At 45.9% G+C, this 16,994-nt stretch overlaps 6 protein-coding genes across 6 annotated transcripts; 3 read left to right on the top strand and 3 right to left on the bottom strand.

Annotated features, from left to right (window-relative positions):
• Positions 1–677: 677 nt before the first annotated feature.
• AGABI2DRAFT_115753 (hypothetical protein) lies at positions 678–1,390 on the bottom strand (the record flags this gene model as incomplete). Its single annotated transcript, XM_006458667.1, has 3 exons — positions 678–944; positions 1,005–1,068; positions 1,143–1,390. 3 exons carry the CDS (start codon positions 1,388–1,390, stop codon positions 678–680), a joined length of 579 nt encoding a protein of 192 aa, XP_006458730.1.
• Positions 1,391–2,420: 1,030 nt separating this feature from the next.
• On the bottom strand, positions 2,421–3,145 carry AGABI2DRAFT_115752 (hypothetical protein; the record flags this gene model as incomplete). Its single annotated transcript, XM_006458666.1, has 3 exons — positions 2,421–2,693; positions 2,754–2,817; positions 2,889–3,145. The coding sequence occupies 3 exons, from the start codon at positions 3,143–3,145 to the stop codon at positions 2,421–2,423; spliced, it is 594 nt and encodes a 197-aa protein (XP_006458729.1).
• Positions 3,146–4,150: 1,005 nt separating this feature from the next.
• Positions 4,151–5,021, bottom strand: AGABI2DRAFT_176960 (hypothetical protein; the record flags this gene model as incomplete). The annotated part of the gene is made up of 3 exons (XM_006458665.1): positions 4,151–4,369; positions 4,417–4,483; positions 4,540–5,021. The coding sequence occupies 3 exons, from the start codon at positions 5,019–5,021 to the stop codon at positions 4,151–4,153; spliced, it is 768 nt and encodes a 255-aa protein (XP_006458728.1).
• Positions 5,022–6,935: 1,914 nt separating this feature from the next.
• On the top strand, positions 6,936–8,570 carry AGABI2DRAFT_190934 (hypothetical protein). The gene is made up of 6 exons (XM_006458664.1): positions 6,936–7,003; positions 7,066–7,653; positions 7,708–7,774; positions 7,827–8,063; positions 8,122–8,459; positions 8,518–8,570. Exons 2-4 carry the CDS (start codon positions 7,193–7,195, stop codon positions 8,043–8,045), a joined length of 747 nt encoding a protein of 248 aa, XP_006458727.1. The 5' UTR covers positions 6,936–7,003; positions 7,066–7,192; the 3' UTR covers positions 8,046–8,063; positions 8,122–8,459; positions 8,518–8,570.
• Positions 8,571–9,512: 942 nt separating this feature from the next.
• On the top strand, positions 9,513–12,589 carry AGABI2DRAFT_200564 (hypothetical protein). Its single transcript, XM_006458663.1, has 14 exons — positions 9,513–9,840; positions 9,894–9,977; positions 10,027–10,207; positions 10,260–10,326; positions 10,381–10,742; positions 10,790–10,869; positions 10,919–11,046; positions 11,098–11,340; positions 11,392–11,495; positions 11,556–11,733; positions 11,794–11,983; positions 12,050–12,279; positions 12,345–12,419; positions 12,481–12,589. The coding sequence occupies exons 1-14, from the start codon at positions 9,617–9,619 to the stop codon at positions 12,507–12,509; spliced, it is 2,175 nt and encodes a 724-aa protein (XP_006458726.1). The 5' UTR covers positions 9,513–9,616; the 3' UTR covers positions 12,510–12,589.
• Positions 12,590–14,677: 2,088 nt separating this feature from the next.
• AGABI2DRAFT_134390 (hypothetical protein) lies at positions 14,678–16,829 on the top strand. Its single transcript, XM_006458662.1, has 19 exons — positions 14,678–14,803; positions 14,851–14,929; positions 14,983–14,996; positions 15,048–15,146; positions 15,200–15,209; positions 15,261–15,278; positions 15,329–15,354; positions 15,409–15,434; positions 15,483–15,517; positions 15,570–15,606; positions 15,659–15,674; positions 15,732–15,774; positions 15,836–15,936; positions 15,992–16,051; positions 16,117–16,144; positions 16,204–16,261; positions 16,311–16,335; positions 16,397–16,517; positions 16,569–16,829. The coding sequence occupies exons 1-19, from the start codon at positions 14,736–14,738 to the stop codon at positions 16,650–16,652; spliced, it is 948 nt and encodes a 315-aa protein (XP_006458725.1). The 5' UTR covers positions 14,678–14,735; the 3' UTR covers positions 16,653–16,829.
• The last annotated feature ends 165 nt before the right edge of the window (positions 16,830–16,994 follow it).

The raw sequence follows: 16,994 nt of genomic DNA, 5'->3' as shown, positions 1-16,994 counted from the left end.
GATATTTGTAGCAAGCTGTGAAGCGTTCTGAGATTGTGTCGTCGTGATCTCTTCCTTGATCAGCGCATCAAAGCTGGACTCACGGGACCTTGCACCGGGTTAGGCTGAGCGAAGACATACAGTATCGTTTGAACTTGTTTTTGAAGCGTCAAAGAAACATTGACGTATCCTTCACGGGGAGCCGCCAGAATTCACGCATATGGTGAACGTAATCGGAGATTTAGATGGGATATCACGTTTAATGCAAACAAGAAGATTGCAGCAGAGAAACAGTCTGCGAGCTCGCTTCATTTCGTACCGTCATTTGCTTTTGGGAGTCCAGACTGTTAGTGTAGCTCGTGTAGTTGGCAATTTTCACACGGTCTAGCATCCAAGAAATCACAAATACGTTTCCCACGGAGCTCATCCTTAAATCGCAAAGCGTGAGTGGATTTACGACTCATAGCCCAATGACCATAACTTAACAAACCAAAGATGTTGGAATCAATTCAACTTCGCCAGTCTTCCGTCAGTCATCAGGATTAGGATCTCTTGACGAATGGCCCGCGGCCTATCAAGAAAATTTCCATACTACTATTTACTCCCAGTGGGCTTCGTAGTTACAGTAACACTATTTTGAGCCGAAAGCCGGGATCAGGATGCCGCCTTCAATCAAGATAATAAACGCTAGTAATGCTTCAGCAACTTCCACCGCCGTCACAACCGCCAGATGAGCTGCCGGAAGCTACACCGGTACTGGCATTGACACCGGTGTTTATACTCGCCTGTCTCTGCTTTCGTTGTTGTTGACAATATATATATGTCATGATGATGTCGTCGAGTATGGCGACACAGGTATCGGCCACCTCGAGTGAGGCCGGTCTGCCTGTAATGAAAGGACCAAATGAACTCTTGTGCTCTCGATACCTAACCACCACCTTCTTGCTTCCATCATTTCTGAACATCTGAATGAAAGAGTCACTCATGCACGTCAAACTTGATTCAACGTATTCTTCTTGACTTACCTCAAGATAACTTCCATCCAATTTCCAATAATATTCTCTATTATCTGCGGCTCTGAATACCCATCTTTTTTGCATTGAAAAATGATTAGCATCATGTACATTTGAACATTCGGGAGAAATTCGCACTGGAAAACTCACCTAGGACTAAACCATCCCTCCTTGCGGAGATGATCCTCAACAGACACATCTCTGTTCTGAAATCGGAAGCGTGTCGACCTGAAAGTATGAAATTCGACTACCGCATACTGGGCAAAATGGTCGTTGTTCACAGCCTTTCTGAGTGTGGTGACGCTGGGCCCCGACTTATTAACTTTGTAGATGACTTGACCAGCATCCGTGGAGTAATCACTGTCTCTAGGATCATGGGAGGAGAGGATGAGACGCATTGCAGACAAGAGTTAGTAGCAAGATCACGTACATAAAACAGCTTATAGCTGCTCTTCGGCGCTGCGCAATCATCTTTTTGGACTCTTGGAGTACAAGTACCCGAGGTCACACCGATTATCCGCAATTGTCGGATGGTAGTGCACGAGAAGGTTTGCAGCGAACAGTCTAAGGCAGTTATCCAAAAGCGGTTTTCTTCCAGTGTTAGCGTTATGACGTCCGTAGCTTCCCTTCCTGCATGTATCTGTTTTGTATATGTAGTGCCACAATAAACTTCGTGCGACGGCTCAAGCTGACATCTGGAGCCAAGAATAGAGTGGACTGGGGGTTGGACATGTGATACGCCTCTCCGCCTTGATCGTGCTTGTGAATGAGATATTTGCAGCAAGCCGTGAATAGCTCTGGAATTGTGTGGTCGTGATCTCTTCCTTTATCGGCCCATCAAAGGTGGACCCACAAGACATTGCACGAGTTTAGGCTGAGCGAAATATACAGTATCGTTTGGACTTGTTTTGAAGCGTCAAAGGAACATTGACGCATCCTTCAGGGGGAGCAGTCAGATTCCAATTCGCGTACTCGGTGAACATAATCTAAAATTTGAGTGGGATATCAATATATCACGCTTAATGCAACAATAAGGTTCCAGCAGAGAAACAGTCTGCGAGCTCACTTCATTTCGTGCCGTCGTTTGCTTTGAGAGCACGGCCTTTAGTTTTTAGTTCAAACTTCGAGTGTTGTTGGCAAATTTCACACGGTCTAGAATCTAACTATGTTTCCCACGGAGCTCATCTGAACTTGAATTTTGAAAGCCGGCCATCTGTTTGATCCTATTGTCATAGAACAGCCACTTCTAACAACATCTTTTCATGGTCATCATCAGGATCTCTCGACGAATGGCCCGCGGCTTGTCAAAAAAAATTCGTTGCTATTATTAACTCTCAATGGGCTTCATATTTACAGTAACAATATTTTGAGCCGAAAGCAGCAATCAGGACGCCGCTTTCAATCAAGATTAAAAACGCTAGTAACGCTTCAACCATCTCCATCGGTACAATCGCCATTGGATAAGCAGTCCATGACTACACTGGCACAGTCAAGGACATCGGTGATTCTGATTCTACTCGCCTGTCTCTGCTTTCGTTGATTTTGACAATATACATATGTCATGACGATGTCGTCGAGTATGGGGACACAGGTATCGTGCACCTCGAGTGAGGCCGGTCTGCGTGTAATGAAAGGACCAAATAAACCCTTGTGCTCTCGATACCTAACCACCACCTTCTTGGTTCGATAATTTCTGAACATCTGAACGAAAGAGTCACCATGCACGTCGAACTTGATTCAACGTAGGTTTTTTTAACTTACCTCAAGATACCTTCCATCAAAGTTCCAATAATATTCTCTATTATCTGCCGCTATGAATACCCACCTTTTTTACGTTAAAAATGATCAGTATCATGTACATTCAAGTATTTGGGGGAATTCGCAGTGGGAACTCACCTAGAATCAAACCCTCCCTCCTTACGGAAATGATTGTCAACAGACACATCTCTGTTTTGAAATCGGAAGCGTGTCGACCTGGAAGTATGATATTCGACTTCCGCATACAAGGCAAAATGGTCGTCGTTCACGGCCTTTCTAAGTGCCACGACGCTGGAGCCTGATATGCCTGACTTGCTAGCTTTGTAGAAAACTTGGCCAGCATCCGTGGAGTAAGAGCAGATTCGGGGATTCGGGGAGGAGAGGATGAGTCGCATTGTGGACGATAGATAATAGCAAGATTACATACATAGAGCTTACATGGCTTATAGCTGGTCCTTGGTGATGCGCAATCATCTCTTGGAGTCTAAGTACCCCAGATCACAACAGTTATCCGCAAATGTCGGATGGTAGTGCACGAGAAAGTTCGTAGCAACCAATCGAAGGCAGTTATCCCAAAAGTTTTTCGTCCATTGTTAGCTTTATGATGTCCGTAACTTCCCTTCCGGAACCGAGAATAGAGTGGAATGCAGGTGTGATAGGCCACTCCGCCTTGATCGTATTACCAGTGCTATTAAATAGTAGAAGTTTACAGCAAGCTGTGATGAGTTTTGGAATTGTGTCGTCGCGACCTTTGACTTTATCGGCGCATCGAAGCGGACCCACGGGCTATTGCACGGGGTAGACTTTTGGATAGGCTGAGAGAAAATATACAGTATCGTTGGACGTGTTTTGAAGCGTCAAAGGAACATGAATACACCGTTCCAACGGGAGCCGCCAGAATTCGATTCGCTCACATGAGATATCACGTTTAACGCAAAAAAGAAGGTTCCAGCAGAGAAACAGTCTGCGAGCTCACTTCATTTCGTATCGTCATTTGCTTTTCGGAGCGAGATCATTAGTTCAAGCATTAGCGTTGTTGGCAGATTTCACACGGTCTAGCATCCTAGAAATAACAACTACGTTTCCCACGGAGCTCATCCGAACTCGAACTTATTGCCACCATGAGATGAAACATAGTAAAGTGTCAGTGGACTTTACGCCTCGTAGCCCCAATGACGCTCTACTTAACAAACAAAAGCTGTTAGAATCAACTTCGCGTGGGCCGAGAAGCGCGAATTCGCGATGGATTTATTGATCCCTTCTTCAAGGCATCACAATCAAGTTCGGAGCTAATATACAACACAGTACGAGCTCGGTTTGATACTGCCGGCCAAGCGTTTAAATATAAGTCATTCTACAATGCTCAAACAAGAAAAGTTGACTTCTGAAACGATCCTAGCCTAATTGCCGCCCGCAGCTGCAGAATGTCTTGACTGCGTTTCTCTATCCTTCCTCAATTTCTCGCAATATATGAACGTCATCACTATCTCATCAAGGATTGGGATGCAGCTGTCATCCACCTCCAACGAAGCTGGCCTTCCTTTCATGAGCGGACCAAGTGAAGGTCGGTGCTCTCGAAATCTAACAACTCGCTTCTTGCTTCCATCATTTTTAATCATCTAACGAATGGATTAATGTCGTGTTAGCCTCATTCAAGAGTTCTTACCTCAAGGTGCCCTGCACGTAAATCCCAACGATACTCTCCACCATCGGAAGCTTTGAACACTCGGCCCCTCGATAAAATGTTAGCGGCACGATGTCTCCAAGCAGTCGGACCTCAATGACTCACCTACCAAACCATGACCATCCCTCTTTGCGGAAGTATTCACTAACAGACACATCCAGACTATTGTAGCGAAATCGTGTCGAAGAGAAACTATGAAATTCCACCTGCGCGTAGAAGGCAAAATGACCCTCCATCATATGCATCACATGTGATCCGCTCATACTCTGTCTTGGTTCAACTTCATCTTCCGAGTCCGAGTCAGCGAACGGAGCGTCGTGAGAATCTACAGATCGACGGCGAATATCTTCGGGGACTTCGTCTTTCTCCCTTTCCGTATGATTCAGATGATGTCTATCGGGAAGCGGTGGCCTATCCCGAATAGTGAAATTGCCTTTGCATACGCCATTGCTCGTGTTTATAGCTTTTCTAATGGTCGCGATGCTCGAGCGTACGTTACGCGGCTTATCAACTTTGTAAAGGACCTGACCGGCTTCTGTGTGATAGCGGCTGTTCCTAGGGTGTCGAGAGGAAAGAATGAGGTGCATTATCGATAAAGACTGGCGAAACTGGGTGCACCTTTTAAGAATAAGTTCTCGTTGGATGCCGGGTAAAGAAGGGGAAGGTTATCAATTTGACGCGGACCAGGGAAGCCTAGTGCACTCTCGGTTTACCTCACGGTGCCTATTTCACGGTGCCTATCAGGATTTTAGGGTGGGGTTGGGATGCATGTCGAAGAAGGCAATGGACAGATGTCCCCATTTTCATGGAGCAAAGCTTGATGCTTCAAGAGTATGAGTACTGAGTATCTTTTGGTAGGCCTGACCGCCTTGGCGTGAGTGATTTCCCTGAAAATCCTCAGCCTGCGGCAATTAGAAAGACCAAGCTCCTCGGAAACGGCTGACATACATAGTTACTTGTATTAACGCTGAGGATCTATCGTCGGCAAGCTACAACTCGCTTGAGAGACTTCCATTTATCCAGGTGTAGACATCACGGTGCTGCTGAGCATCCAGGATACACCTGCACACTATAGCACCAATTGCCTCCCGATTTGAGGCCTCGAGGCCTGACGCTGAGAACTTACGGCGCCCGTTGGTCGTGCGTTGGCGATTGGGTTCACCGTTCAAAACATACACTCAGGCCTTGAGTTTATAGGAAGTCCACAAGTTTTAATTCCTAATGCATTTTTGACGGTTCACCGGCACATCCATGGATATGTCAAGGGTTGGAGCGCCTGTACCAGTAGGGGTCAAGAAATTTCGTATAATGTGTCAAAAGAAACACCATTACCGCAACATATGTGCCTGCAAAGAACTTCATCGTGTCTCCAGGTCAATATAGTATTCCGTGAGGTTTCTACGGTGGTCATGAAGGGAAGTTTGGACGGCTTGTGGACACAAGGCACAACATCTTTACGAACTGAGGAAGGATAGACCGAGGAGGTTCTGAATAAGCCCCGTGTTCCTAGAGCCGAGACTCAAGTCGTGGGCCTGAGCGTCCCCAAATACGATCGACGGCATTCTTCATTTGCCTCGTGCTCTTCTAGCGCCATAGCGGCTTAGATATGGAGCATGTAAAAAGGAAAATGAGGAAATTTTCTATGCAAAGCATGGCGCGGCCGAGTATTCCCGATCAAAGGATTTGATTCACAGCATGGCGATCTAGGGAGGGGGGGAGAATCGCGAGATGACGGTTTACTGACGGAGCGTAGTTGACTCACTTGGCAAGAGATGCGACTGGTAAACATCATAAATGGCGGGTCGAGCTGAAATAGGCTTCACGGTCAACACTTTGTACGCTTTGCGATATCACTCACCCACCTCTTAGTAGCATTTCGGGCCTTGGCAGTGCCGCGTATCACGCTGAGCACTGCCATTATGATATGATTGGGAAAAACTTCAGGTGTGCACCCATTTCAAATGCGGTGAGGCATGTGCATGTGCCAGATGCCTGCAACAACCTGAGGTGGCTGTGATGCCAACGAGGCTGTTCTAAAGAACCAAGAAGACTGCGGAATATCCTCTTGCAGTTGTGGCGACTGGCGATTGAATGATGTCCTTATATGAGATCCTTGTACTTTGTATTAATTGTGGAACATCGTAGCTGCGCATGCAGGTCTGATGAATGTGGCAAGTGCTTGAATTAAATGGCGGTGCTTACTAGTAGCCCCGCGAACCAACTTGCAAACCTTTTGAACAAGTCTTCCGAGTATAATTCCTGGCGGGAAGGAAATTCTTAGAGAACTTGTATCATACATATCGTACATACCAATGCTCTAATACGATATATATAAAGACAACGTGTACCATTGAATCAAGGCGAAATTCACGTGGGAAATCTGTGACAAAATGGTGACACCGGTGACGGAACGGTCTCCAGGTTGTTCAATATCAATGTTCATTTCCAAAGCGAAGGAAAAATTCCGTCGAAGACTCAGATACCTGAGAACCCTGGAACCAGTCGCTTGGAATGCACTGCCTTGCCTAGCGCGCTTTAGATTGGGCGGTGACTGTACGTCCGTGTTTGGGTAAGTCATCCATTCATTTCTTCCGAGTTCTCCCACAACAAACATCGTAAAATAACCCATAGAAATAGCAAGGGTGCCGTTAGTAACCAATGGAGCGCAGCGGTGCTTGACGCTGGTAACACTCTAAAAGCCAAGGCCAATCTGCGCAGCTCTACCTGACTCGCTTTCCCTGACAAGCCTGAAACCACTATGCGGCTCATACTCTCCTCTCCTCACCCTAGAAACAGCGCTTACTCCACGGAAGATGGCCAAGTCCTTTACAAAGTCGATAAACCTCGAAAACTAAGGAACGAGATTGCTACTGTGAGGAAAGCCGTCAATACAGTCAATGGCGTATGGGAGGGAGATTTTTCGTTCAAAAAGGGGGCCACATCGCCGCTCCTCGACGTAGAACCGCAAGAGAAGAACGAGCTTGACAAGGATGGTGAACGTCGCTCCATGAACTCCCAAGATGGTCTCTTCAATAATTCGGATACAGAGGATGATGCATCAGGACAGAGTACCAGTAAAGAACCTGCCTCAGAAGGTCATTTTGCCTTCTATGCACAGGTAGAATACCACACTTTCGCGTCGTCACGATTCCGCTACAACAGTCTGGATGTGTCTGTTAGTGATTACTTCCGTAAAGAGGGATGGTCATGGTATGGAAGGTGAGTCATTGGGGTATGGGATCTCAGACGTCACACCGCTAACTTTTTTTCGAGGGGCCGAGTCTTCAAAGCTTGCGATGGTGAAGAGTATCGCTGGGATTTACGTGCAGGTCATCTTGAGGTAAGAATATGCTGTTCAATGAGATTAACACGACATTACTACATTCCCTTAGATGATTAAGAACGACGGAAGCAAGAAGCGGGTTGTTAAATTCCGAGAGTATCGACCTTCACTTGGTCCGCTCATGAAAAGAAGGCCGGCTTCGTTGGAGGTGGATGACAGCTGCATCCCAATCCTTGATGAGATTGTGATGACGTTCATATACTGCGAGAAACTGAGGAAGGAAAGAGAACGGCAGTCGAGAAATGCTGCAGCTTCGGGCGGTGGTTGAGCTGGAGTTGTTCAGAAGGTAAATGTTTCTATATGAGTCTTCCAGAACGATTTATACTTAGACTCTTGACTGGCAGTAATAAACCAAGCTCGTAATCCACCAATCGATATCTTGGACTGTTTCCTTCTAGTGATTACAACTCGCATCCAACTTTCGCGCTATGGCTTGGTGATATATGAACAACACTTTGACACCATAAGGCTTAGCAAGCTCACCATCAGCTTAAGGCTCAGCTCTCAAATTTCCAGCACTCAACCTTTCTATGCCTTATCGGCGTCAGTAATGATGGTGTTCTCTGTCCTAGTCGGCTAATCAACAGTTTTCGCGCAATCACGGAGTCTTTTCATTCAACAGTTTATCGAAAAGTCAGGAACATTGTGTTATTATCGTTCTGCGATCGCGGTGATACTGTAGGTGAGTATCGAAGTTTTACCATATCCAAGTTCATCATTTTATTGAATCGTCAACTAAGGTGTGGCTGTCAGTTGCTAGCCGGATAAATATCACTGAGTGATTAAACGCCGGAAAACCATTGATCTGTTTGGATCCCGGGAAATTGCAAATCGCAAGGCCTTTCCTTGGCATTTCCTGCTTTCCTGACCCACCCCGATCAGACTGTTCTAGGCCGATTAGATGTCACCGGACCTCCTTGTTTCCGTTTACATTCCGAGCGAAGCTGCTCTGATGCTGCTGGTCCGACCATAAATGGACGGTATTTATGATCTTGATTGATAATCAGTGGCATCCATAAAATCGCTCAGTCCTGCTCCTGATTAACTGATTGCTAATCGGTGTCATCCATAAAATCACTCACTCAGACGGCCTAATGTGGCGACTTACCCACATGTGACTCCTCCGGTAGGGGCTATGGCATAGGAGTATAAAAGGGCGTGGTAAGCACTGGGTGAAGCCCCCAGTGCAGATTTTGCCTATCACAAATCCGCCCTACCAAGTAATCATGGTGAGCGCCGTCCTCTTGTCCATCCGTCGAATAACCTGCTGACCGATATTGCAAGTACACTCCCAACGTTCCCGTTAACTACCACGGATCTTGCGGCAAGGAATCCTGCGGTTGCGGCGATAAGTAAGAAATGAATTGGTCCTGTTTTTACAATAGCCTAACTAGTTCATAGCTGCCAATGCAAGCCCGGAGAATGCAAATGCTGAATGGCCAAAAAGAGTGGTCTTGTATGCATTCCATTTACTGTATGATTAAATCGATGAGATGGTGTATCGATATGTGTTCGTCAAATGAATGATCAATGATGTTGCGAAGAAAGAAATATTCGTCAGCCACTGTTGTGACCGCCCACCGGAAATGAACCTTGCAAAACCGACTGGACGGATGTCCGACGCGTAATGCGAACGGAGTCCGACACTCAGTGCATCAGCGGAGCAGAGGAGACAAGATTTGATTTGTGAGGGAGTCTATAGGGGGTGTTCCGAAATTGGAACATACTGCTCCGTAGGCAGTCCGTAGCTTAAGCAGCTTCAGCTATAAGCTGATCGGAGAAAACCTCATCGCAACTTCTTTGCTGATCATCCCCCCCAGTGGCTCAGGTCCAGCCAGTATGCAGAAACAGCACTCCAATAAGACCTTTGCCTACCAAGAGCAGCTGCCCAAATTACCGATACCATCTCTCGAGGATACTTGTCGCCGGTACCTCAAGGCACTCGAAGCTCTCCAGGACGAACGGGAGCACGCCGTTACGAAAGCTGCTGTACAGGAATTTCTCGAGGGCGATGGGCCAAGGATCCACCAGAATTTGATTGAGTGGGCTAAGGACAAGGCCAGGTGAGTCCTTTCCTTGTGTTCGCACCGTCACCCTCTCATCTAGACATCTACAGCTATATCGAAGAATTCTGGTACGAGTCCTACCTCTCACACAGCGACCCAGTCGTGCTCGCACTCAACCCGTACTTCATTCTCGAGTACATATTCCCCGACCCTCACTTTCATCGTCTGATCCCTTTTGGGTAGGAATGACCCTACGCCAGACCGTGGTTCTCAAGTACCCCGTGCGGCCTCGTTAATTGTCTCCTCCCTTGGTTTCATTCATGACCTCCGCAATGGAATCCTGGAGCCTGACGCTGTGCGAGGCACGGCTCTCGATATGGACCAGTACCCTAGGCTGTTTGGCACAGCTCGCATTCCAACCGATGTTCGTCTTAGCCCTGTCGCTGACCTACTGACCTCATGTTGTCCTTGTCTAGAGAGGCTGCCGCATGGAGGTATATCCTGATTCGAAGCACATAGTGGTCCTACGCAGAGGCCAATTCTGTGAGCTCCATCAACCTCTTATCCCGGTAAATGTGAACCATTGATGCCGACTAGACTGGTTCGATGTCCTTGATGAGGACAACCTGCCTCTCATGACAGAGCGCGAAATTCTACGAAATCTCCAAGCTATAGTGTCCGACGCGGATGACCTTCAACCCTCGGAGGTTGCGCGTAAAGCAATCGGTGTTCTTTCGACAGAGAACCGGAAGGTATGGTCCGGACTACGAAAACTGTTGCAGCAGGATCGGAACAATGCTGGCTGTCTTCAAATGATCGACCGGGCATTGTTTATCGTGTGTCTTGATGATACAACACCCGAAAACCTTGCAGATTTGTGTTCAAACTTTCTGTGTGGCACATATAACCTTCAAGGTGGTGAACAGGTTGGAACTTGTACTAATAGGTGGTATGACAAGGTAGATTTGTCGACGACATGGGAGGATGGTTTCTCATGATTTCTTAGCTTCAAATTATCGTTTGCGCAGATGGAGCTGCCGGAATCAATTTCGAACATACAGGTGTAGATGGTCACACCGTCCTGAGGTATGTTTATCATTGAATTTTCATTATGTTATCTGACACATCTGATAAGGTTCGCTGCCGATATCTTTACTGAAGGACTCATGCTTCTTGCTCGCTCTATCAACCCTTCCGCACCAACGCTCTTTCATGCCCCTCTATCTCCCCACGCTAAGTCCTACAAGCAGCGCGGCACTCAAAGTACGCTCGTTCAACGCGTTATATCCGTTCTTAGTCTGACTCGCTCCATAGAACCGCCAACTCCGCCCCTTGAACGAATTGATACAACGCCGAAGAAGCTCGAGTGGAAACTCACACCAGAACTCCGTGCAGGTGTTCGATTTGCGGAAACAAGAATCAGTGACCTCATCTGTCAGAACGATTGCCAAGCACTTGAATTCAAAGGGTATGGAAAGAATTTCATTACGAGTCACGGATTTAGTCCGGATGCTTTCGTCCAAATGGCATTCCAAGCCGCATACTTCGGACTTTATGGTGCGTTATGTTGAACATCATGATAACCCACGATACTAATCGTCAACTCAGGTCGTGTAGAATGTGTTTATGAGCCAGCGATGACTAAAGCATTCTTACATGGTCGAACTGAGGCCATTCGTTCCGTCCAAAATGAAAGTGTTGATTTTACCAAAGTAATACCATGTCACTTCGAACGGCGACCACGCTCTGACGCTTTGTTAAATTCCTTTTAGACTTTTTACTCGGAATCCACTCCTCAAGAGAAGATTTACGCACTTAAGAAAGCATGCGAACGTCATGTGAAACTTACTAGGGAGTGTTCTCAAGGTCTGGGACAAGACAGACACCTCTACGCCATGTATTGTCTTGTCAGGCGTGAAATCGAAGAAAGTAACCAATCGTCGGCCGATGGTACAGCTTCACCATCGTCCCGACCTCTATCTCCCACTCCATCTACTTCATCATCTTCAGGTAATGCAACCAAGAAATCAAAGGCGAAGATTCCTTCTATCTTTACCGACCCTGGCTACTCTCATTTGAGCACTTCGATCCTGAGCACTTCGAATTGTGGGAATCCTGCTCTGAGACTTTTCGGTTTCGGACCGGTCGTTGCTGAGGGTTATGGTATCGGTTATATTATCAAAGAAGATGGAATCTCGATGTGAGTGATTGCTCTCCTTGTTCTTTCTAGAAAGATTTGTTTTGTTGATATGATATTTGATCTCAGTTGTGCCTCATCCAAGCATCTTCAAACTCGACGATTCCTAGATACACTCCAAGGATATCTTTACGAAGTTCAGCGAATTCTTGTTCAGCTTCATAGATCTGCCAATGCTCGTCCAGCACCATTTGTTGATCATTTAGGTATTTTGAGAGACTCGAAGACGGGTAGACCGATAAATGGTGTGGCGTATGATAATGATTCTGTGGATGAGGATGGAGAGGCAGTAGCAATGCGTGAGTTTTGTTTTGTTTTGGCTTTGTCGTGTGCTTTGACTAACTAACGCTTTACTTTTTTTCAGCTGGATACTCGTTCTTTGATAGTGGAGAAGTCGAGTTGTTAGGTAGAAGAAAGAAGACTCCTTACAGTGACGTTGGTGCGTACGCCCATGATATTCTCTAATACTTCAGCTGAAACTGTTTTTTGTATCATCACAGGCAAAGTAATTCCTTTGGTTGAATACTAGAGTTCATTGAAGTTCGTTTTCTACGTTGTTCGAATACGCGACTGTTGTAATCGCTAGATGTTGGGCATGCAAAGCAAGTGTACCTCTATTTTTTCTGCCTTTTTCGATGTACCTAGGGATGTCTCAGAGTTACACGCTAAGCTATGATTTCGCTATGATCTGAGAACGGACGATGACTGAAATATCGTTTTCATCGAAGTGAACAAGAAACATAATTATCTCATATTTCAATGATAATTCCCGATGCTTTGGATGATGCTAGCAGTGATCTAGGATTCATTGTGCTTCAAAGAGAATCCTCAGATTTTTCCTCGTTATATCGTCATCGTGTCACTCGAGCCTGTGAAGTGTTGCGTATCAGTTCTCGATTCTCCCTGTGATTGAACTATACATCAGCCCAGCATAGCTACGGACAGATAGCAGGCCATATGGTACTATGTCTCGTGCAAGAAAACAATCTAGGGTGATACACTGATACCTAAGCGTCCTGCCGCAACAATTCACCACTCTAAGTTGGAGCAATACAGGCGGGCCTGAACTTCTACAAATAAAATCTCTAAAACAAGTGACAGGCTAAAATCAAGTGAACCAACTGATTGAGATCAGCCAAGTAGCCAACATGTTCTAACTTATCTCGGTATTTTTACTCAAAACTTCTCACTCTACGCTAATGTATATATAGACGGAAGCAGGGTCCGAGGAGCGTTGAGGGCGCCCGCCGCCATGTGTGGATACAATTGATAATTCATGATTGATTTGGGAGGTAAACTTGAGTTGCCGATTGCCGGTCATTACTATCTAGCGAACGAACCTGGAACGAACTTCCCCGGACTTTGATTTGGAGGTTGGCATTCAGAGTCTGAAAATGAATTTGTGGACACGATACTCAATCGGTTACATAGTAAGCGGATCCGAGCATTTATTACGCAACTGAGGCCCGGGGGACTCGATTTCGTGCCAAATGATTAATGATGTACGCCGCGTACGCGAAAACGTGTGTTAATCACTTTGGGCGCCGGGTTATTCGCTTCTGTTCTCACCCACTCAAAAATCTGCTCAATGCACATGGGCTGCAGGCGACCGAACAAGCCGCTCAATGCCCGCCGTACTTATTTATGACATGATGACTATATATACATGTCTTGAAATTTTTTAGATCTTCCAGCAACCCCTCGACACGAGCCCGCTCGGCGATAAAGACAATTTGTTCTTAAGTCTTGGTATGTAGTTCTATCTACGCCAAACGATCTTCTCTATCGCTCTTGGTATTTGGTGGATAGAGCTTGCTGCCAGGAGAACTTACGTTGTCTATGATAAGTGCCCAAAGAAGTGCATGGTAGTGGTGCTCGACGACTGAGTGTGGAGCGCGCGTACACACGGAGATGCGTTGCCAACAAGCTGGGGAATTTCCAATATCCGCACATCCGACTCGTGAAGACATCGTTTTGCTTGCGTCTTCACTATGTTCACTTTCATTTGAGAAAAGTCTTGTTTTGATTTGCATGACATCTTATTTGATTCCGTGGCCACTGGCCAAGGCTCTTCGATTCGACCCTCAGCAATCTTACGAATCGCCGTATGTAACTATAGAAGAATTGACCCTGACACAGCCCAGCTTACATCATTCGTCCGGGCCGGCCATCCTGTTAATATACGTTCTCAGTCGGGAGTCGAGAACAAAGGCGAAGATCTAAGCCCTGACTTTTCTTGTGCTGGGAGTTGAAATTGTGTTGAAACCCGATCGACTGTTAGAACTTGGTTAGAACTTGGTTAGAACTTCTGTCAATTGCGGCGCCGCAAATGACACAAATAACCTAACTCGCTTTGTGAGTCGCCGTGAGATTCTAGTTTCCGTCGACACCCGATTTCACATTTTCGTTGCGCCTTTCAATCATGTTTGACTAATAACAACTAGTGAGAGGATGTAAGGTTATCAGTTTTCTGCGGTCAGAATTGGCTTAGTGATAGTCACGAAAGGAGCTTCTGGCTCACAAAGTATCCAAAAATTGATCCAAAACGGGTTTGCACATGTAATTTTTGATGGCATTTTCGAAGATCGCTCAACCACAGATCTGGGGATCTAAACCGGGGGATCGTATGGATTCTGGATTCAATATTTGGCAGATATTACCCTGACTTAATTCGCCAGCCCTCTCTCACCGCTTCATTCTCTTTTAACCCCCCCTTCCTCAACCTCCCCTTCCTATGAGCCCCACCCCTCAGACTATGTCCTTGCTTGGGAGCGTCGTCGGAACATATGGTGCACTATTTCTGGGGGGTTTCTTTGCATCTATGTACGCTCCATTTCCCCTCCATAAGAAAAAAACTGAGAATTTTGTAGCTTGAGCGGATTGGTTGCATTGCAGGTCCTGGTTTACTTCAAACTGTATAATAATGATGCCAGACACCTGAAAGCATTGGTGAGGCTAACACTATTGTCTTGCTTTCATTGATTTATTATTCGTCCTCCTAGGTACTTATCATCTGGTGAGCACACTGTCCCATCCTCGGGAGTAAATGCGATACGATCATTACTAGGGTTCTTGACATGTTCCATACCGCTCTGGTTCTAGCGGGTTTATGGGACTACCTTATCAAAAACTTTGGACTTTCAGATCGCATTGATACCATACCTTGGTACGTCAACTCGAGAACCTCACATTATTTTGATTAATGTTAGTATGATGTAGGACACTTTCAGTGCGTACTTTCCCCTTCCTATCTGACCGTCCCGTTGATATTTTGAGGAAGGGAACTGTCGCAGTCACTGTTCGTAATATTCTTACGGCCGTCTGACATTATCTGAACAGTTTTCACAGGGTATTCTGACATGCATCGTGCACTTGTGGGTATATACCAAGGGTTTCGACCGCACTCTCATTGATTTTTTGCTCCATAGTTTCTACTCAGGCCGAATCTTCAAATGTAAGCCACTTTTGACCAGAAAACCCATGATTAGCTAACGTTTAGAAGTGAGTCGACAAAACTACTACATTGCTGTGCCCATCGTACGCCTCCATTTCTTCGTAATGAGGGATTTTTCAAACATGCTCCATGTAGTGTACCCTTGCGGTTTGTCGTCTGGTATCTGCCAGTGGTGCGTCACTTTTGTACCGAAATCATTGATCATGCCTGAAAAATGTTCACAGCAACCACGGCCGAGATGTAAGCATATCACGAGAAACATGCTGGTCGACGGGAACTGAACAGTTCAATTGGCAGGGTGCTCACTGGTTCATTCCATGAATTCAGATCAAAATTCTATGTGAGTCGTTACTCTCATGGCGTATCTCAAGCGACGTGGCGGCTAAAATCCGGTCATATAGTGGTTGTTCACATTAGGGCTTGGGCTTTCCTCCGTGGTTGATATCATCATCACTTGTTCCCTTTTCGTGCTCCTGCAAACTAGCCGGACGACTAATTTCGAGTGTGTTTCCCCCCCACTCTTATCATCTAGACATATACTCACGATCAATCACTAGTCTGAACGCTATCATTGACTCGCTCATCCTCTATGCATTCGAAACCGGCTCCCTAACCGCGTACGTATTTTCAATCTTGTCAGGATTTTTGACCCTAAAATAAACTTTATGGTTGATACTGACAGTGCCGGAACGGTGTTGTCGATGATATGTGTTAGTTTTTTGATGAAGAATCTCTTCGTGGAAGATGCTAACACTTTGTCTGAATACAGTGGCTAACCATGTCCAATAACCTCGTGTTCATGGGTCTCCATTTCGTGATAGCAAAATGTTAGGTTTTTATCAGTGTGTCGCAGCCATGAACTAATTGTTACTCCAGTATACGCGAATTCACTTCTGGTAACGTGAGCCCCGTCTAATCACTTTTCCCGGAACGCGCTTACTTAACTCAAAATAAACTACCAGGCTAAATACACGTCGTGGGATGCGACGCGCAAGAGCAGGTTCCGCAGGACACAGCACTCCAGTGGGCATTCATTTCCCTGGACGGCGGAATCTTGCATTTGAAGAAATACGCTCTCCGAAGGTGTGAATGAGCCATACTGCCGTCTAGAAACCTGATCTCAAAATTTCCCAGGTGACAATCAGTGTTGAGCACGCGGTTCATCAAGTATACGATCAAGAAGTCAATGTTGGGAGCCCAATAAGTAGAAGTTATTGATTTTTCGTGTCTGAGTTATTTCCGTTTTCCGACCACCTTCATTCTTTACTGCGTACACATTGTCCTCATCTTGATACGGTCATTTACAAAAGTCGGCGTTCCCTGGTATGCAGCTCGCTTAATATGTATCAATACATCGGTCGAAACACAATAATACTATTTACTGATACTATTCCCACGTGGTTCCAGCTCGAATTGAAGCTACGAGTGGTACAATCATAATCATGTGTCGTCGCGTCAATGACAGTTTTTCTCCGATCAGAAATGAACACACGACGTTTACCATTCAAAGTTCAAACCCCTAGTAGTCATGGCGCTGAAATTTTTTCATGGGTTCACATG

The sequence above is a fragment of the Agaricus bisporus genome (genome assembly GCF_000300575.1).
Source record: "Agaricus bisporus var. bisporus H97 unplaced genomic scaffold AGABI2scaffold_2, whole genome shotgun sequence".
NCBI classification, from domain to species: domain Eukaryota; kingdom Fungi; phylum Basidiomycota; class Agaricomycetes; order Agaricales; family Agaricaceae; genus Agaricus; species Agaricus bisporus.
Note: the sequence above shows the minus strand (reverse complement) of the source record. Positions and strands in the feature narration are given on the sequence as shown.